Source organism: Fistularia commersonii, chromosome 9 (assembly GCF_037954325.1).
Source record: "Fistularia commersonii isolate RoL2024-O1a breed Wild chromosome 9, RoL_Fcom_v1.0, whole genome shotgun sequence".
Classification (NCBI taxonomy): Eukaryota; Metazoa; Chordata; class Actinopteri; order Syngnathiformes; family Fistulariidae; genus Fistularia; species Fistularia commersonii.
Genome location: NC_141292.1, coordinates 6,956,224 through 6,977,881, shown reverse-complemented (window position 1 = coordinate 6,977,881; position 21,658 = coordinate 6,956,224). Strand labels below are relative to the sequence as shown.

The 21,658-nt window shown below is 40.0% G+C and overlaps 1 protein-coding gene across 7 annotated transcripts in view; it reads left to right on the top strand.

Annotated features, from left to right (window-relative positions):
* The first annotated feature begins 1,571 nt into the window (after nt 1-1,571).
* garnl3 (GTPase activating Rap/RanGAP domain like 3) overlaps nt 1,572-21,658 on the top strand; it is a 71,947-nt gene continuing 51,860 nt past the window's right edge. For 6 of the 7 annotated variants that reach the window (XM_086152214.1, XM_086152210.1, XM_086152208.1 and 3 more), the window contains exon 1: nt 1,572-2,160. In XM_086152214.1, coding sequence (XP_086008340.1) covers nt 2,063-2,160 — 98 coding nt within the window. In that variant the 5' untranslated portion in view covers nt 1,572-2,062. The remainder of the gene's footprint in view (nt 2,161-21,658) is intronic. The other variant, XM_086152207.1, reaches the window with a different exon arrangement.

Genomic DNA, 21,658 nt, shown 5'->3' with positions numbered 1-21,658 from the left:
CGTCACATGTTCAATCACTTGAGTCCGTGATATGTGTCATCTTTTGGAAAAGGTGAAGAAGCATGTGGCATCTCAATCCACATGGTCAGTTGTCCTCAGCTGCCTGCTTTTGTGGGGTTGAATATTGCAACACAGTGAGATGACGACTACAAGCCATAGAAGTTTGTCGCTTCAACAATGAGGTGAGCAGGAGCAAATGCGTGGTAAACTACTTAATTGACTTTGTTAAGTTTTGCAGAGTGTGAGAGTGAGGCCTCCAACAATCCTGGAATCGTGGTTTGGTGCATTTGGTGGTAATGCTAGACAAAGTATTTGTTGGGCACCTGAAAAATGCATTCATCTTCAAGGGCACATCAAAAACCGTCCAAAACAAGCTTCTTGGGGAAGTAGTCATTAGGGAACAGAATGAAGGAGACGAAGACAACAAACTCTGTGAGAGCATTCTTTTCCGACCTAGGCGATACAGCCAGTTTTTTTAACACCTCAATGGTCACCCATGTGGTTTTACTAATTGAAATTGATGGACTTCAAAAGATGGATGTTAATCCAATGATGGCAGGCTTCTCTCTCCATATTCAGAGATATTTAAAGGTAAACTGACAATTCTATGAATTCCATGATGGTCAATCCGCTATAGTCAATGTAGATAATATCACTCGTAAACAATCTTAGATGTACCTTCCATGTAGCTTACATAGCTAGAAGGAATATCTTTGTGTTTATCTCTGCACCCATTGGTTAAGTTGTATTGCTATGTAATTTTGACAGGACAAACATAAACGGTGACAATTGTCTAGTCACCTATTAATTTACCTTTTTAATGGGTCACCTTAGTCATCATTGTAAAAGTCCTTGCCCCCTGATAATTTTGTTAGGTGCTGCACCTGCTTTCAGCATCTATTTTATTTGATAATAAAAACAAAAAAAAGGCAAAGACAAGTGAACCTACAAATTTGAAACAAAAATTACAGATTTTAATGAAGCTCACCAAATGCAAATCATTGTGTTTGTTGAGAAAATCCACCAATCCATACTTCCTCAGCACGTCCTGCTCCCACATTGGGCAAGAAGTGGTGTTTCACCTGGATGGCTGGCATGTCAATCACAGGGGCCATATTTAGAAAAGAACAAACATTCACACTTCAAGACAGTTTAGAATCATCTATTAATACACTGCATGTTGGGGTTTTTTTTTTGGGGGGGGGGGGGGACGGCTATGAGAGAAACAGTAACAAAGCAACCACTGACATCAAACTGAATGTGTGAAATTATTCAGGTGGTTTCCTGTTCGTGCAAACATAGCACAGACCAAAGGGGGGTTAGTATCATGATTGAATGCCACATCTCAGATCACATAGTGACTATTTGGGGACCACAAATAACATCCCATTCTCTTGATCTCACATTTATTGTAAGTAGATCGAATTCTCGCTCTCTCTCTCTCTCTCTCTCTCTCTCTCTCTCTCCCTCCCTCTCTCTTTCTCTCTCTCTCTCTCTCTCTCTCTCTCTCTCTCTCTCTCTCTTTGGTGAAGTCACAGACAGCCAGTGGCTCAGTGCAGGGCTGAGGCTGAGTGAGAGAGTGTGTGCGTGTGTGTGAGTGCGTGTGTGAGTGAGTGAGTGAGTGAGTGAGTGTGTGTGCGCGGTGGGGCTCCACATTCACGGGAAGCACGGGACGTCTGGAGCGGAGCCGGGGATCCGTCCGTCCTCAGCTCCGCCTGCTCAGGTTGACAGCCGCAGCGTCTTCTCCCCTCCAGCCCGCATGAAGACACCGACGGACCGCAGAGCTTTCACGTCTAAAAGCGCATGCACACGATCTTTTGTTTGAAAAGCCCGGGAGGAGGAAAGAGAAAAGTCTGCAAGCTCACTTTCTCCGCTTCAACGCGGTGAGCCGAGCGCCGAGGGAAATTTTCTGCTCCTTTTTTTGCAGCCAACCTGTCTCTCCCTTGCCCTCTGCTTTTGGCGCTCCGCCGCTCCATTATTGACTTTTATTTTTTTTAATTTTATTTTTTTTTCCCTTTGGAAGAAAACACCGCTGTTCTCCGAGTCTGCTCGCCCAGCACCCATGAATTCAGATAAAAATGTGTACCTCGGCAGGGACAAAGGCATCATGCGGAAGAGAGCGTTGCTCCTTCGGAAAGGTTGCAGCTTCGAGATCACCAGGTAGGTCCTGTTTTTATTTTATTTTATTTTAATTTTTTTTTTGTATGTGTGTGGGGGGGGGGGGGGTGTCTTCATTGATTTTTTTTTTTTTTTCGTCTGGGACAACCAGGCGATCGAACTGCAGGGACTAACCCGAGCAGAAGTGTCACTCCATGCGAGGCCGCACAATTGAGTTTCCGCGTCTTTCACCTTGTGGATGGTGACTGAGCCGTGGAGAGGAAGGGGGATGCCCGGAGACACTGGCTATTTTTAACCAAAAACACTACGAGTTTGTCGTTTCCGATTGCAGAAACACACCATCATGTTTTTTTTTTCTTCACTCAGCTGATTATCTTCTAACCATAGCACCGTGCGCTCTTCTTTTATCGGAAACCTGGTGATACGTTACGCACAGATGCACCTGACGCCGCAATGTAGTGCGCCGATTGGAAGCAGGGCGTCAATCATCATTTTTAACAGCCAAGTCCAAATATTGATTGGTCAGTCCGGTGTTAAGCGCTGCCCACTCGGGGACTAGAAGACACTGGGGTGAATGAGTTTGGAGTTTATCATTCTGCCTGCTGGTAAAAACAGCGAAATGTGCAGAATGTACAGTTAGAGCAAGATACTAATAAATCTGCATTTGGGGGAAAAAAAAGGAGACAATAAGAAAGCTTGATGTATTCCATTAAAAAGGTTAGATCTGTTGGGATGCAGTCTTGAATCTGGTGTATTCTGTTGGTTTGGAGTGGTGAATCTGGACTTCATTGTTGGGTTGTCGTCCACAATCTGGGGTACATTATTGGGTTGTGGTCATCAATCTGGACTAAATTGTTGGGTTGTAGTCAAGAATCTGGGATACGCTTGGATGTAGTCGTGAATTTGGGGTACACTGTTGGGATGTTGTCATGAATCTTTCGGTACATGTTAGAGATGCTGGTGTGAATCTGGGGTACCGGGCACCCATTAATTCACTCTCATTATTGGGACAGACATATGAAGTCAGCGGTCTTAACAGCGCTGTCCTCAATCATCAGGAGAATTGTGTCCGGATGATTTCGAAGACCCTGCATTGACTGGTTCTCAGAGTCGATAGCATCTTGATCTTTTTGATGCCTCAAGCTGTGTGGATGTATATAATAATTATAACCCACTTTCTTTCTTGTGTCCCGATCTCCGAGGCATTCATCAGAATCTTTGTTTTAGCCTTTTACACCCAGTTTCATCTTTTCTTTTTACATAAGTTTCCTTGTCAAGAACTAGTAATTGTTGATTTGTAGGTTAATGCACACATTCCATAACCTTCTCAAATGTTTTAATTAAGTATTGTATCAATTAATGATTGTTCTGGTCGTGTTCAACCACACTCCCGCCTCCTCCATTTTTTGCTATTTCGGGCAGTTTGCGGGGGTGTGCATGAGTGCAAATTCAAAAATTAAATCATCTAGCTCATGAGTCTTCAAGGACCAGACTGTCTTACATTTCAAATTCAAGCAGGTCCTGAAGTGAAGGTGCAGATTCTATGACATTTGCTCAACTTCATGTCAAGTCTGCAAATCTCAAATGCGTATTTCTATTTTATTTTGCTCAATTGATCTTCTGTATTGAAAGAGGTGGTCTGCGCTCTATATGCTGTGAGAGTTGAATCACATTTCAAGGTTTCCTGCCGGACCGTCGCTCAGACACGAGCGGTTTAACAGACAATCAATCTAGAGTCATGCCTCAAGTGGTACTGAACGAGGAAATAGATTCTCTTCTTCTCTTGGGGTATGAAATGTACCCAAGGAAAGGGCTTCTGCTAAGAAGTCTGTGTATTACTCATTATACGGCAGTTTCAGTACCGCACAGAAGGAACCTTTTTGAAAAACTTCCAAGTCACAGCTAGAAAGCCCCTTTCATATACTTAATTGGTAACGCTCAAAATGTGTTTGTATATGTTTGGCTGTGAGTAAAAGTTTATCAACACGTATAATTATCTGCCACCTTTTTTCCACCAGAGTAAAGACAATGGCACACTCCTCAGTATAGGGGAAAAGAAAACTTGAAATGTTAATTTCAATTCAGTCTACAAAGTATTAACAATTGTTTGCAGACATGGATGTATTCCCAGGTTAACATCTTACATTACATCTTGTTATAATTTGTGACTTATTTGGATGCTGAGGTATCATGACAAAGCTCGATGAAAGTCAGGCATGTAGTGCATGCTGCATGTTGTCACTGACACTTGTAGATGCAAACACAAAAATCCTGCGTGTAACAATATGATATATCGATGAGATATGTTGCTCAGCTTAACACTGTATGTATTTTCAGGTTGTGTTTATGTGCCCCGAGACCAAATCGCTGAGGTTTAATTGCCCGGTCTCCACCATTCCATTATTGATTTCCACAGGATATTAAAAGCAGCCAAAGACACAAACTGTTGTGGACAAAAGTGGGTCTTCCCGATCGGGAAGAAAGATACATGTATTTAGAGACTGCAGAATGAAATTAAACAGCGATTCACTGATTTGTTTAGTTGCCAGACTAGATTTTGAGTATATAGAGCTTTGGAGAGTATTTCACTCATTCTGCTTGTTATTGTTTTCATACTATGAATGTATTCATACCTGTGTGGACACCTTGCAAATAGATGTTTAGCAGGCTGAGGATGCAGTATTGTTGCACTGAGATCACATTTTTAAAATCTGCTCTTGTTATCACATTTACTCTCTTTTTAGTGGTATAAGCACCAGGTCCTCACAGTCCCACAAATCTGTGCCTGAACCTGAAGAAGTTCAAAGAGGCATCTTTCATTACCAACTCAATATTTGTCAAATATTTAAAGAGCTCAGAACCATGCTGACAGAGACATGTCAGACCAAGTCCCAAGAAACCCAACCTCTAAATTAATAAATGGGGTGAAGGTAATGTTAAACCTGAATCTCGACGCAGATATATTGAATAATGTTAAACAAACTCAGTATCCTTGGTAGCAGAACAGGACCAAAAGTGGACAAGTTTGACCGTTTTAAAATCTAGAGCTGTGCTTGGTCATGGGTCAATGTGTACAAATACATTTGACCAACTTTTTTCACAAATTTCACAAATAAAGAAAAGCCCATCATGTGAAACAATACAAATTTGTTATCCTGACCAAAACAATTAAGAACGTGCTCATTTAACAGTTAATCGCACATCATATTCCTTAGTTTGCCTTTTTTTTCTCAAGCTGCATGGTTTGTTGTAAACAAAAGAGGCTGCGTAGTTGAACACAACCGCCAATGGTTTACAGAGTTCTTGGCGCAGACTGCAGGTAAAGATATATTACAAACCAATCATCATGGGTGACTGGAACATAGCCTAGTCTGTTGGTTTTGGTTTCTTATTCTTGTTTTATTTTCCAATAGATTAGATTTATGGAAAGTATCTCGTCCTCCCACAGGTTAGATACAGCAGATACAACAACACATTGGCCATTGCAAGTGGAAAATGAGGACATGTATATTTGCATACACTGCAAGGCAGGCAAGATTGACTCACAAGTTATCTCTGATTTGGAGATGCGTGTCAGTGCCAGGTGTGGACACAGCCTCGATGTCCTCCAGCAACAGTCAGACCTGAACCATGGGACGTCTCCTTTTCCTGTCGTTATTTTGTGTTTTTCTACCACAGGCTAACTGTTCTTGAATATGATCATACCAGGAGATGAGAGTTAAAAGAGCCAAGAAATCACTGGTTTGCGTCGACCATGAAGTGGGCAACAAAGCACTGTCAGTAATGGAGATGATCCGAACAGATATTATGGTTAAATGTACTAGAAACCCAACAGGCTGGATAATCAGTAAAATTGTTTTATAATATGACCAGGGGTGAAAATCACAAAAATACATCACTGTGCTTTCTAAGAATCCAACAGCACCATCAGCAAATTTTGAAGCATTTTGACAATGAATCATCTTTCATTTGCGTGGAGTCCTTGGGCTTGCCCATTAAGCTGAAGCAGAACATTTGCAGTTCATTTAAGGAAAGGTATGCACTGGCAGAGAGCAAAAGCTGGATCATGGGGGAAGAGAAACCAGTTTATCATCCAGCTAACCCAGGGTAATATTTGATTAGTACATGGTTGGATTTTGTGCTGCATGACTAATAAATATACCCAAATAAAGTGCCTGTTTACAATGTAGGAGGGCGAGATTAGGATTGACACTCTAGATGAGTTGGTCTGCGTAATGTGTGCTGTTTGTCAAAAAGTCGTCTCAATTGATATGGTCTTTTATCTGCTACTTGCTCACCATCCATGCATACCCCCATCCAGCCATCGAACAAATTGCTTCTCCTCAAGCAGCTATAGCTTCACCCTGCAGCTACAGCTGCATGAAGTGTGCAAAAATAGATCTTGGCTGGCTGCAGTCACTAAAACTGAAAGACTTTCTCTTGCTCACCTCCCATCCTGCATTCTATCTGAACTTCTCACTCAAGAGGTCACTTATTAGCGTGGAAATTTAGTGTCTTCATTAACCTCTCCTGTTGCCTCAATGTTTTGTGATGACAGTTGCCAAGGAGTTTACTCTAGCCTGTCAGATTGGCATTATACTGGCTCCAGATGTCTCTGATGTGCACTGTGCTGTGTTTACGTGCTTGCTAAATGAACAGGCGAGGGAGTTTCCAACATTTGTCGTTGAGTAACAAAAAGATCAGAAAAAACTTTTCCCTATTGTGGTTTCCTGGTGAAACTTTGGGCTTCAAAGCAGAATATACATGAGGAACATGTTTCTAATCTTTCTGGAAGGGATTTATAGACCATGAATGGATTGAATTAGTGTGCTCCCCAACTGATATAGGGAGAGGAACTTTGATAGACCATGTTTCAGCCTGTCAAAACCATAGATTATAAAAGAGTTGACTTAAGTATTATCGTCCACGATAATGGCACCCACTGGCTTGTGGATTCTTTGTTATGAAGGTCTGAATTTGCTACAATGCCATGTTGTTTATCACATCAGTAAGTCTTCTTCTGTTGATTTAAAGACAAAGGGGGAGACCATTTCTAGACTTAAATGGGACCATAATGTATCAGATGGACGTCACCCTAATCAAATAATTCAATCTATCTATTTAGGCAGCACAATGTCCAGAATGTCTATGTCCACTTATAAATTTGACTCATTTTTCCATGGACAATAATCAGACATCTTTTTGGACCCCACGCAGTTGCCCGTTTGGAAAAAAATGCATTCAAAGACATCCACTATATTATTCGGTCTGTGGTCATAAATCACCCAGCAATGCGCTGAATGGATGGATGAAGTGACATTTTTGCTGACATAAGGCACGTCCCTCTTGTATATCGTGTGTATCATTTAGCTCACACACACATTAGCTTCAGATCACACATATAGACCATACTGTGTTAAGTGTACATGTACACCAGATGATAAAGATTACATTAGAAACATGTTTATCACAAGCACTTACAATTTAAGCAAGCAGAATATAGTGTTTTTTAATTTTTGTCATGAAGTTTCAGACTTTACGTTTAATATGCAACCACATCTACGGTACAATCTTTGTGCTGTGATTGACCGATCATTGTCCACTTGTTCCACACCTAAAGCCTGAGATGGGGGGCATGACAAAAACTGACATCATTTAACAGCAACAACCTTTAAAATGTCTTTCAAACGAGAGGGATGCACAGCTGATCATTGAAATTAACCATTTCAAAATGTTTGGACAGCAACGCATTCATGACTATTCCTCAAGCCCCCCAGGGATTTTCCTATTTGGCCTAATTCCTTATGAAATTGAAATCCCCTGGTTTCTATTTATACCAGAGTTGCTCTATGTTCACACTGAGCATTACATATCTAGAAACTTTCCTGAAGTGTATTTGCTGAGCAGTGTATTGAGCAATTTTAAGCCAAGGGCTCACCATTTTAGTGTCTCCATCTGTAGCACCTGTGTTGTATGGGTGTTTTTAAATCATTTTGTGGATCTGTGCAATGCACTCTGCTCAGCTCACTGTGAAGTAGGCAAGATTCCAACTCTATAATTTGCTGTTTCAGCCTATAGAGTGCGTGTCTATGACGCATGTGGGCTGTGTGGACACTGACAAATTAGCATCCATGTTGAAATGAAAACTGAGAGGTTTCTCAATGCACACGTCACAGGTGCATGTGGTGCGAGCCATAAGCAAAACAGGGCTGTGATTTCAAGATTGGGGCTCCTAATATAAATTACTTAATTTAAACACACCTTTTCTACTGGTCACAAAAAACCTCATACTAAAATCTCGCATATGCGAAGATTCATTGCAGGTTATTTGACTATGCAGAAATTCAACGGGAGTCCCCTAAGTTCCCTATTGGCGTTATAGATAATTAATGAATTTTAGTTTCACATCCATTCAGAATCAACAAAGACACTGCACCCCGCTCGATAGCTCTGTAAGAAAAGTTGTCATTTCACAAATTTCACTTGTCTCTAAACAAGCAATGCTTGAAAATCATTTAGTTGTTACATTTAAAGAAAGACTGAAGTCGGAGCTATAAAACTTGCTGACATGTTGTCAGCGGCTTCCACATTTCATTTGACTTTTACCAAGCCCTGTTTTCTGCTTGGTGCATTCATCACTCCTGCATTTGTGATTCTTAGCTTGACATTTCTGAGGGAACAAAAAGGAAGCTTGAATCTAATGGCAGATGGTTGGCAATGAGCACTCAGTCACCTGCAGATTTCTGTTCTTATAAAGGTTTTGTATTTATAATTGTTAGTTAGTTAGTTAGTTAGTCCTCTTGCAGGAAATGCGTAGAGCCAACCGTGGCTACCAGGTTTCTCCATTGGGGTCTGTCGTTGGCAAGTTGCCGTGCCTGTGCCAGGCTCACACCGCAGGCCCTGAGGTCTTGGGCCACAACATCAAGCCAGCGGGTGCGGGGGGCACCTCAATTTATAATTGTACATCTTCACATAAGATATATTTTTTTCCGTAGAATTAACTCTAACATTTAGAGTCCTTCATGAAAACTAAAATGTTAATAAATGCAAGACACATTTCAAATACGTATAAGCATCTCTGTGTCATATTTCATCACTAATTGTCATAGAAACAGTTGAAGGTATAAAACAATGTAGAGAATGATCAGAATACTACCAAGTGAAATTTCCACGAAATCCCATTGTTCCACCTGCAACGTTGTGTCTTTTCATTCAGTCCTATTTCTATTGTGTGATCTCCATGCCTGAATTTCCAGCTGGGAAATAGAACTAGTGTGTTAGGCTGGTTCTGCACTGCTCGTTCTTACAGTCAGTCCCTCAGTGAGGTCTGATAAACACTGGACTGTAATCACTCCCATATGTGGCTGCATAGCCCAGCACAGTCTAGCCGTGCACACAATGCAGTGCACGACGCTCATTTAGACAAGAAAAAGAAAAGAAAATAGACTCAAATTACGAGGAGAAAAAAATATAAAAACATCCCTTGCTTGATTACAGCTCCATGTAAACTTTACTCCTCATCTGAAACATCTGCTTCCATTTAGGGCTTTAAGACACATACCTAAACATTAAAAAGCACTATGCTCTGCTCCAGGAAGGCTTGTAGGGTGGAAAAACATTTCCCATTATAGTTGACTGGAATAAACCCAGAGTAGAGCGAGTAGTACTCAAAGAAGGGTATCGGTTGAGATGCGGCCAACTCCAACCCTGCCACAAAACCACATGCATACAAGAGTCATATTATGCGGAGTGGTTTCTTTTTTCTCAAAGCTGTATAAACTTCCTTTTTCACCGTGGCTGCTCTCAAGGACGAAGAAAAGTGAAAGTCTGTGTGTTATAGTGCCAGAGATCCAGGCAGGGGAACTTTGCTGTGCTACAGTTCTGAAAGATCAAAGTATATCTGCACAGTATGGACACAGTCTGGCTCTACAGTCTGAGCGTCTTCACACCAGCCCACTGGCCCTGTCATAACCCTGAAAGAGGAGGAAATGGATCCAGGAAAGGGTTACTGTTATACTTTTTACCCTGCAGCTTTCGGGGATGCCTGCCAAACCCATATCTTGGATCGAAAGAACGTAACCGAAAAGAAGGGAGAAACAGCGAAAGGTTGTGCATGCGCTTATTTTCAGCGAAGGTTGTAAAGATGTGGCTCAAATTAAGTTGTTGACTAAAGAATCCCACCGCTGGCCCCCTAATGTAACAGCATGTGGATTACATTTAATTTCAGCCTTTGTTTTCCTGTTTTTCATTTAACGAAGTTACCAATCATATGGAATTTCTGAAGAATGCTCACCTTATATGACCTTATATTGCCTTGTGTTGAAGTAAGGCAACAAAAGTCAGTTTGGCATATAAATATCTAGACATTGTGATTTTAGTGCATGTTCAAGACAGTATTATGTATGATAAAGGCAAAACAAGGACAGAGAAACAGAAATAGACCAGATATCTGCCTCCTACATCTGCATTTCTTTGCATAAACTGCATAAATGGACAATCCGCATATGCAAAGAAAATGTAAATCTTTTTTCCTTTTAAAGCACAATACAAAGGGTGATTGGGTTCATGCTTGAAAGATGCCATCTCACAGCTTGTCAGGCAAGTATACATCTGTTATGACAATCTCAGGTCCAGACAACTTAACTGGGACAAAAATATGACAATTGATACCAGCACAAACCACTTATACAATATACACCAGTGTTTACTTTGTTGCTCAAGCAACAAAATGCATGTAATTGTTTTGCAGTATCAACAGTGGCATCTGCTGCCACAAGTGGTTATAACAGGGATGCAGTACATTGCAGTGTGTTAAATTGCTGAGTTGAGTTGCAGAAAGGAGCACACCACTCCTACTACTTAGGCTCAGCACGAGACAGTGTGACATTTTGACAAGGTGACCACAAAGCTGTAGTTAATACATCAGTATGCACCAGCAGATACAAACAGGTTTTCACTGCAATTGTTTTATGCTGCATTCTATGTTTTGTTTGGTGGCCTGTTGGCTTTGCAGTGTTTTGTCTTTAGTTATTGAAATGATTTTCTTCATGCAGGACAATTCTTAGGGAGCAACAACAAGGAGGGGCACTAGTCTGTTTAGCTCACTAATAAGCGTTGTCATCTGTCACAGTAGATAACCAGGTTTAACTACCAAGCACCGCAAGGCTCTACAAACATGAAACTCACCAAAGATACTCCTGATAGAGCACACGATGTTTATTTCAAGATGATACTGTGAATTTGACTTTAGGCGTGGTTTCATTTTGAATGCATCGCCTCCTCTTGTAGCCCTTCATGGCAGGCATGTTTACATTGTTACATAATGGTTGTCCATCATCAAAGTCATATTGTTGTATTTGTTTTCACATTATCACAAGATGTTTCTCCAGCACTCGCCTCTCTATTTTGATTTCTTTATTTTGAAGGCTCAATATAAGAACACTACACAAGTCAATTTCTTGTAACAGATTTTCCCCTCATTTGTTTGGTGATAGGCTTTTGGCAAAGCACCAGTGGAGACAGTACAACACCCCCAGTGCTGTGGCCGGTAAAGGGTATGGGGGAGGTGATCTATCATTTCCTCATCCACTGGCATCAAAAGGCCTGCATCATAATGCTGAGAATTGGTATATTGACTTCAGGAGGCAAGACTTGCACGAAGCGAGGACTTTGGTTTAAGAAGAGAGTGAAAGTATATCTCTAGTGTGGTGGAAAGTAAATACATTTAGAAAGAGCTGACTAATCCCCCTTTATTATCAGACCCTGGTGTGTTTATACAGACAGTCTCAGACTCCTGCAACGATATGCAAAACCCTCTTGTTTTTCCATGTCGTCTTTCTATTTCTGTACACAAACTGCAAGTCCTGACTGATCACATTTTCATGACAGCTAAGTGGTTCACATGATTGCATTCTGCAAACTGTAGAAAATGAATAAAAATGTGTTTCAAAGCCAAAGGGCCAAAATGTAACATGAACCAAAAGTGTTGTGCAAGTGTGGAGAACGTGTAAACTTGCATTTCATACCTTTTACACAGTCATTCATGTATTCATCGTGGACTCACAGACTAGTTCTGACCTGATCCGAAGCACCAGCAGTTCATTCTAAGTTTATACACAGATTTCGTAAATGCTGCAGGCTGTTTGAGAACAGAGTGCTCTTATGCCCACAAAGGGAAGGCCGTGTTCCTCCGCAGTGTGCATAAAAACCTGAGGGATTCCTTTTGCTTTCACTCCTTAAGCAAATTCATTTGAAATTAGAAAGGACATTTTTTTTTTAACTACAGAATATGCTGAACCTGGTAAATGGCCCTTGCCTATTTCAGTGTCAGTAGAATTTTGGTTTTGATGTTTTGAAACAGCTGCAGTTTATTTGCAGTTGATGCTGCATGGTCAAAGACTTCTGCATGTGATGCATCATGACAGATGGGTGCTTTGGATTTTGACAAAGCAAGGGTTGAGCCACATCACGTCTGGTAAAACGAAGTATTTCTTCTACCATTTCGAAGCAGACTTTACTTCTTTTGGTCACTTTTAGCAATGGTCTGTATAAACAGTTAATAAGAAATAAAGATAGTTTATGACTTGCGACTTTATGACTATGTCAATGTAAATCTATGCAGTGATACGTAGAGGGTGCTTTCTAAAACCAGTAGAGTTTTGAAAAAATCCGCACACCAAGAAATGTACCAAAAAGAAAAGATAATTTATTTTACGTATAACACAAAACACTTATCCTTGCATGCATGATGTTTCGAGCAAAAATTAGGCTCTTCCTCAGATGCTTACCAGAGATATGTGTTCAGCAAAAAATATGCTCTTCCAAGGATGCTTACTGGAGATATGTGTACACACGTGTGTATGTTTTTGCTCAAAACATCATGCATGCATGCATTTTGTGTCAAATGCAAAATAAATAATCTTTTCCTCTTGGAGCAATTATTGGTGTGCGGATTTTTTCAAAATCTACTAAGTCGAACTTTTTTTTGATCCAGCACCCATCCCAACTGGGCAGCACATTACATTATTCTTGGTCGATATAGTGAAGTGTTGTTTTGATTGCAAACTTTTGTCAAAAAATAAAAATCAGCAATCACCTGATGTTAATGATAAATGATTACTTTGAAAATCAATATTTCACATATGCTATTACTTTTACATTGTGTGAAATAAATAGTGCAAAATAACTTGCTACTTGTTCAACTGTAATAAAAGTAATTGCCAGAAGAGGGCAGACTGTTCCTGTAAAAGGAGTGAATTGGCTAAGCGTGCAATTCACCGAAGTATAATTAGGAATTTGACTCTTTTCACAAGCTCACATGGGCAAGTAAATTTGGTGATTTTCTTCGTATTAAATGAAAAAAAGTATTGATTTGCAATTACAACAGCCAGACAACAATGAAAAGACTTCCCAGATAGCTTGGTCATTTACAATTTCCCAGTGGGAGCAATGCATGAAGATTTTTATCTTGATAGAACACTGAAGTGATTTCAGTTTTCAGACAAAAAGCTCAGTTTCTTCTAAGAAACTGCAGACAAAGAACAACTATTTGAACATAGATCATCTTTGTGCACGGAGAGGGAATTTTCTTTATTGGCTTGCTACTTTTGAATCTAGTCATGCTCACTAATCATCACAAATAAAGCACATTGTCAGCATTCAAATAAAAAAGCTGCCACCAACCCCCCACCCGGCACACACACACACACACACGCACACACACACACATATATACACTGTATTTAACTTTAAAGCCGAAGGCAAAGTGGTGTCAAGGCCTGGTCTCATTGCTACAGACAAAAGGTTAATTCACCTGATTATATTTAATGAGAGCGCCGTCATCAATCGCTGCAGCCTGACAGAGACATTTCGGAGAGGCCACATGATGACCTCCTGGCATTTGGTATACTCTGGAAACAAAATGATCCAAGGTCTGAATTCAAATCCTCAGTGCATACGTATGTCTTGGCACTTGCTTCTGCGTAGAAACTAAAGCCCACAGATCGCAACCAAGGTGATATACTTAATATATTTTTAGGAAGATTTTCAACTGCGGTAAACGTTGGAATTCGGCTGCTATTTTTGAATTACAGGACTAGCTGCAACATGAAACCGACTTCAAATTAATCCATTGTAAACACGGAAGAGGGTGGCTTTTGGAGCTCACTCTGTCACGTGACCTTTTCTGACTGACTGACTGACGGTCAATTCTCTCATTCAATGTTCTATTCTATTTGAACCTGACTACATTGAGGTACTTGAAAGAAAATATGTTTTTAAATACTGTTTGTACATTTAGTATAGGCCACTCAATGGAACCACTTGAAAGAGGCCGTCTTCTCCATCAATGACATGTTGTAGTTTTATTTCATTTATTTATTCTTTTGTTTGTTTGGCTTTGCAATGCTCAGTTGAAGTATATCACAGCAAATAATGCCCCCATATCTGCTGCACTTTGGTGTCTTTGACTGGCACGAAATGTGACTTTTGTTATTGAGGCATGAAAGTGATTTCACAAAAATTGAGATGTTTCTACTGAGAGCTGAGTTTCAAACAATCTTCAAGTGGGTTGCACTTGGATGATGCAATTTAAATACAAATTCCAACTCACCCAAAAGGATGAGCAGTTCACTGGTTGGAAAGATCAAGCTACTTAACATTAATGTCTTATTAAAAGCACGATTTCACCCTCTCGTGTGTTATTGGAATTCAGAATTGATAAGGCTTGTTGGGGGGGAGGTGAAATATCATGAGGAACCTACAACCAGGTGACTTTGCCCTTGATTCACCTCTTTCTGAAAAAGGATAATCTGGATTAGAGAAACCTCTCCTTACTTAAAGGTGATTCTTCTTACCATCACAGTGTGTGAATGGTGCAGTTGTGATACCGGTTACGTTGTTCCATAATCAAATGAAGCAAAGTGTAATTGCTACTTTTCCCCTCCCCTGCAAGATACATATCATGAAGGAAGAAGGCACATGAAAGAAAAGTAATATCAGTAACAGTCTATTGGTTTGCATATTGTATCAGGATATGTGTGAGATTCAAAAAGGCTATTGTGTCAATGCTGGCAAAGGCAGCGATAGTATGTCTAATCCACTGTGATTGCTTGCAACTTTCAAAGCCATTTCTTCACGTTCATATTACTCCATTTATAGAAATGGCTGGCAATGGATCTAGTTTGGTGCAGCAACAAGACATCTAGTCACAGTCTATGTTTGGCCTCCGGCGTGGGAAAGGTGCTGTAGTCTGACATGGCTTACATGGTGAGACCAAAGAGTCTGAATGGTTACTGTCCAGGGAGGACACTGCAGAACTCCCAGGGATTTAGCACAATATCGAGGAAAGGGCTTCTTGATCCACCTCCTGCAGCCTCACAGGCATGAGCTGCAAAGCTGACCCTGCAAAATTCCATGCGCACACTCTGACACTCTGTTCACCTGTGCACTGCAAAACATCCAGGCATGGGCGCATGGATTGTACACCTACACACCGTAATGCTTACGCCTACATTTATATCCTTCTTTTTAAAGTTGCACCCATCTGGGGAACACCAGGCCTGGGATAGTCCATCATTGCTGGGTCTCACACACAGTTTCACAGACACACACTCACACACAGCACTCTGAATTTATTCAAACAATAAAACTGGGGTCATTCAAGACCGTCACCCTTTATATACTTATAATTTATTTAGTTTTCATTCTGACCAACTATCTAAGGGTCTAAATGTTTCAAATTTAATTAGGAAATTTTGATTATGTCAAATTGGAGGGATCATAATTTGCAATTACATTCTTGCTAACTTCCTTTGCTTCTAGCAAGTGGGGGGAAATCAACACTGGAGTTCTGGGCCAAAGCTGTGTGTAAGTGGAGCCTTCCAACCTCCTCAACCTGCTTATTTGGATGGAGTTTCCTGCTATATATTTATAACATTTGACTTCCTTATTTTTGTGTGGTCATTATTCCTATTGCTACTTGAAAGCATGCACACCCTTAAAATACAGTAACTATGGGTCATCTTCACTGCATGCATTTCCTTGGAAGCAGTGCTCAGTCTAGAGAGCTAGTTTCAAAAACTTATACTACAGACTGCACGTCTGTTACAGAGAGAATGTGTAAATACATAAAATTAAATTGAAAAAAATCTCCATACCAATTTACTTTGTGGCAATTACACAAAATGGATGCTGTATTTTTTTGCCAAACTCCCAGTAATGTTACTCAGAATATAGTGCTTCCTCCCTGAAAATTTGCTGAAACATAGTTCATTCTGGATTTTTTTTTCCACCCTAAACTAATGGTCAACATTGTGGTTTTTGGATATTGGCAGGTACATCTTGTAAAAGATTATGGTCTGCCTGGGCTCTTGTGTTTGGATGATTTGGTTACAGGAACAGGAGCTGATCATCCAACAGAGAAGGTATCGTTGACATCATACCTTTGTTAGAAGTTGGCACCATTTCTTTGGAGGATGCTTGTGAGCTGAGCAATGAGCAAATTGATTTTCTGTCATGGATTATGGGAACCATCGCTCAAGTGTTTATTCTCCACCTGTGATTTTTTTTTTGATTGTTTGCTGGTTTTCAGGTTACAAATTGAAACACAGCTTATGAGTATACGCATCATATAATTCAACAGAATTATATTGCAGTTATATAACATTAACAGCAACAAAGTGACTCTATTCATTAAAAAGAAATAGAATAAACATGTTGTACTATGAGTTTAATTTTTTTCCACCACACCACAATGTGCCCTCTTGAAGTAGTTAGTGATTGAAAAGCTTGCTGGTACCTGAGGTCAAAAACTGTATCATGAGACATCTGAAAATCTGGACACTTGTAATTTCTAGTTTGCTTCCCAGCATGAAAGAAGGAAAGAAAGAAGACAAATAAAATACCCTTCTTATAAATATATACAGCATTCTCAGATAGTTTCATATTTCAGTATATTCTACTCGGTTGACCTTGTTAGAATTTTTAATTTCAGTGTTCCCAATCCATGGCATTAATTAGCTGTTTTAGTCTCCAGCATCCTCCTGTTGATGATCAAAAAAATTATTGAGAAATGTAATTTCAAAATAACGATATCTAATTAAGGAATACTGATTTGAAAATGCCAAAAGACTCTTGTATCACAATTTTAAATCTAACATAAGAAATAAAATTTTGAATATTTTGCACAAATTAATTAAAAGTAAAAAAAATCAATTTCACGCCTTTTTGGTCTGTTCCTGAGGCTAATTTTTGTGTGTGTGTGTTTTCATTTGCAATTCAAACAATTAATTAGTAAAACAATCACCCTCTAATTTTGAAACTGTGAGAAAAAGGGAAATATTGGCTGTTCATCTTCGAAAAGTCACTCCGTTGTGCATCAGTAACTTCAACCAGCACAGAAGTGGGCGAAGCATCAACTCGAGGGACAGAAGCACCTTTTGGACATTCGAGGTTTCACGTGTCCTTTTTCATTGTGAGTGGATTATTTTCATCACCTGAAGCAGAACGGTGTTGTGGTAGCCTCCTTCTCTCTCCTTACCGGTTTATATATCTGTTTGTGTATGTCCCAGTTGACACATTACCAGACCTCTTGGAACAAGAAATCCTCCCATTTAAGAGTCCCTTGTCTCACACCAGCTTCAAAAGAAGCCGTTAATATAAAGAACCTTATAGAAAGGTGATGTTGTCAATGCATGTCAGGCTGCAACAATGGAACTGTGTGTGTGTCTGAGGCTGTATCTATGCAACATGCATGTGTGTCTCTCTGCCTGTATTTCTGTGTGTGCAGGTGCGTATAAGAGAGTGGCCTTTGGCGCCAATTAGAAGTGGGGGTATTCAGTTATCTCAGGTTAGCTGTTTGTAAGTCGATCTGGACGTGAGAAAACAAAGGTGTCGCCTTATTTTCTGTTAGCTTTTGAAAAAATATTCTTTCTCTTCAGGCTGTTGTGGACTACATTTCCAACCTGCTTTCAATCTGAGCTGTTATTAAAAGTAGTCACATTTCGATGGAGAGAAAATGTCATGTATGCTGGTAGCTTTAGGTGTTTTCCGTTGCTGATGTGTGCAACAAAGAGGGGTTCCTACTGATTAAAAATTGATGTGCGACCGAGCGTAGTGTAGTGTGAGACAAGCATTCCTGCACCCATCCAATCCTGTGTGTGTGTGTTGACTCCGACTGTGTCAGAGCTATTTTGGAGGTGTCAGATTTACCTTATGCTCACATTTCACCTGGGGGGAATGTGTTTTTATGTGAGTGTAAATATAACTTTTGAAGGAATTTTCTTTATGCACATTTTCTACAATGTCCTTACTATCCCCACAAGTAGCATTTTATTCATAAAAGTGTGTGTTTGTGCGTGTGTGTATACACACATAATTTTTGGTTGAAAACAAGAAACTATAGTTTTGTATTTCATTACTTGTTTATACTCTGGGCTGCATGGTTGTTAGCGCTTCCACCTCAAAGCAAGAGGGCCCCTGGCTCATTTCCGACAGTGGGATGACCTCTACGTGGACTTTGCATGCCTTCTCCATGTCTACGTGGGTTTCCTCCGGTTTCCTCCCACAGTCCTTAAAAAAAGGAAGAAGATCCATTGGAGACCCAAAATTGCCCAAACATGTGAATGGTTGCATGTCTCCCCATGTGACCTTGTGATTAAGGTTGAGGGCAGCGCAATGGTTAATGCTGTGGCCTCACAGCACGAAGAACCCTGGTTCGATTCTTGTGGAGTTTGCATGTTCCCTGTGTATTTTCTCCAGTTTCCTCCCACAGTACAAAAATATGAAGGTTAATTGGAAAAACAAATTTGGAAAATTTGCCCAAATGATCACTTGTCTATATATATGTGGCCCTGCGATTGACTGACGACCAGTCCAAGGTGTAGTCCACCTATTGCCCGCGACCCTGAGTGAAGGATAAGTGGAACAGATGATGAAAGAAAGAATCAATAGTTGTTTATCCCATGTAATTATTGTAGCAAACTATCTGTCTTTGCTATCATCAGATTTTCATGCACAAAAGCCTGATGTGCCTAAAACACACCATAAACATATACAGCAGCTCATTTTTGAAAGACCAATCTGCAACTGTCATCGTGTGATGTAATTTCAGAGCCAGCCTTATGGTGTTTTCATCACGCTGGCAGTGGCAGTTAATGACAGAAGAGCTTGAGATTCCAGGAAAAATGTCAAAGTTCTTTTCGCGAAAAGGTAAAAAAAAAAAACTCAGACATGGGAGTGGGAGGTGAGAAAAGAGAGGTGCTGGGATGGAATAAATGACCTCATCACTGCCCGGACCTGTTGAGTAGGATTATTGGTTGACTCGGGAGAGAGCATAAAAATGATTGATTCGCAAGAGTCAAAAAATGCGATAGAAATGAAAAGATCAATGTCCCATTTAAGAATGTTAGAAAATGTTGCCACTCTGTTTTCTGACTGTATAGGTTTGACAGGTCGTTGGCAACTGCCATTAACAGCTCACATATTTACCAGTGGTTTAAATTGGCAAACACGCTCTTGGTCGGTTTTTCAGTTCCATCTCCTCTGATATACAGATACTGTTATCTACCAGACTGAACATAAAGGTGGCACATTGTAGGGGATGTCAAATGTATGTTTATTTTTTTCCACTCATAAAATCAAACCAGTTAAATGAACCAAGTGGTCATCAAAGTGGAAGATGCTACAGTTCATAGAACCTATACAGTGGGGCAAATTATTTGGTCTTTATGTAATGTGTTGGTCATGTTACTGTTACTGTTGTTGCTCTACATTAGTACTCTGATAGTCAACAAATACTTTTGAAATCAATTCCCAGTAAGGTAGAAATTATTTAAAATGAAAGGAGAACAAGCAAACAAGCAAAAGCAAAGTAAAATAATTATCTCTGAAGATTAGGAGCTCGCAATGTGAATTTTTTTTTCTCTCAACAAAAAGCTTTTTTCAAACAAGCCTTTAACTGTCTGTCTCATATTATATTTGAAGAAATCTAACTTTGAAAATGTTTTGGAAATGTAGCTTAGTGCATGTGTTAATGCTTTATAAAATAAAAGCCATCATAAAATGTATTAATGATTCTTATGTTACTGTCTGCATCATGTCCTGGTAGAAAAATAGTTTATCATTTATTTTTAGGGTGTTAAGGAGCCATATATTAAGGGCTTTACATCTCTATCCCATTAAAAAAAATTATGTAAAATATTTTACTATCCTTTTTTGTTTGTTTGTGTTCACATAAATTTGTCTTGAAAGGGTCCTGTGGACTGTGTGTTTTTGAAGAGCATAAAAGAGCCATCGCCTTCATATTCTCCTTATTAGGTCATGAATTCATGCTGATACATGATTAACCTACATCCTGGCAACCAGACTATCTTCAGTTTCACTTCAGTCTGCTGGTCCTTCCTGACTCTCTCATTCTGTCTGATTTCCATCGGTTTCACCCAACTGGGCCAACCAAAAGAAGTGGTTTGATATGAAAACTGGCCAAATAGCTCCAGAGGAACTCCAGTCCTCTACGATCGCTTGAAATGGCAATAGGAATTCATCGGAGTGTTTTTGTTAACAGTTAAACGACCTGGACATTTTCTTTCAATTGTATATGAGGAACAGTCACACACAAACCTTTCGCTGTGAAAACTTTGCAGACTTCTGACAACACTTTTACTCATTATTCATATTTCCGTGTTTAAGTACGTTCATCACTCCGATTGGACGCTGTCGCACAGTCCTTCTTTGATTGGTCGCTGGATTAAACGCTTCTTCACTCTGATTGGTTGAAGGTCAAGTCAGTTGCGTGAACTGCAGCATTTGGTTTTTGGCTACTGTAAACACATACAGAACATCTCAAAATCATCTGAAGGAGCCAAAGCAAACGGGTATGTCTGTGGAGGTTCTCAGTCATCCAGGTCATGATGAAAAAAAAAATTGAAATTTAAAAACTGGACTTGAATTTCTTTACTTAAAGGGGATGAAATCTACCTTTGGTTACTTTTGCATACAACTCCAATAATTATCTTACTTCGGCAACATATTTTATGGGACACATAATTAATACTTAAAAATGTCAGTTGTCATTTATAACATTTTATATTTTCAGATATGTACTTTAAGGGCTGCGGTGGTTAGCCCTTCACAGTAAGACACTCCTTAGTTTAATTCTGACATGGAGGGGCCTTTCTGTGTAGAGTGTCTGTGTGGGTTCTCCGGTTTCCTCCTACAGTCCGACAAACATGCTGGAGGTTCATGGGAATTGTCCAAACGTGTGAAGGAGAGAGTGAATGGTTGTTTGTTTCTATATATGACCCTGTGTTCGACTGTTGATGGGTCCGGGGTGAACCGCCCCTGTGACCCTGAGTGCAGCATAAGCAGTGTAGAAAATTAATTAATGTGCTTTAAAGTGGCACAAAAACATGTCATTTGTTTATGGCTTTTAGACAACTGGGAAGGGATTACTACAAGGAGAACTTGTGTTCTCCCCCTTTTTTTTTTTTTTTTCCTCTGGTGGTTATTCCCTGGTTGGCCCTTGGCCTGCCCTGTTTTTGAC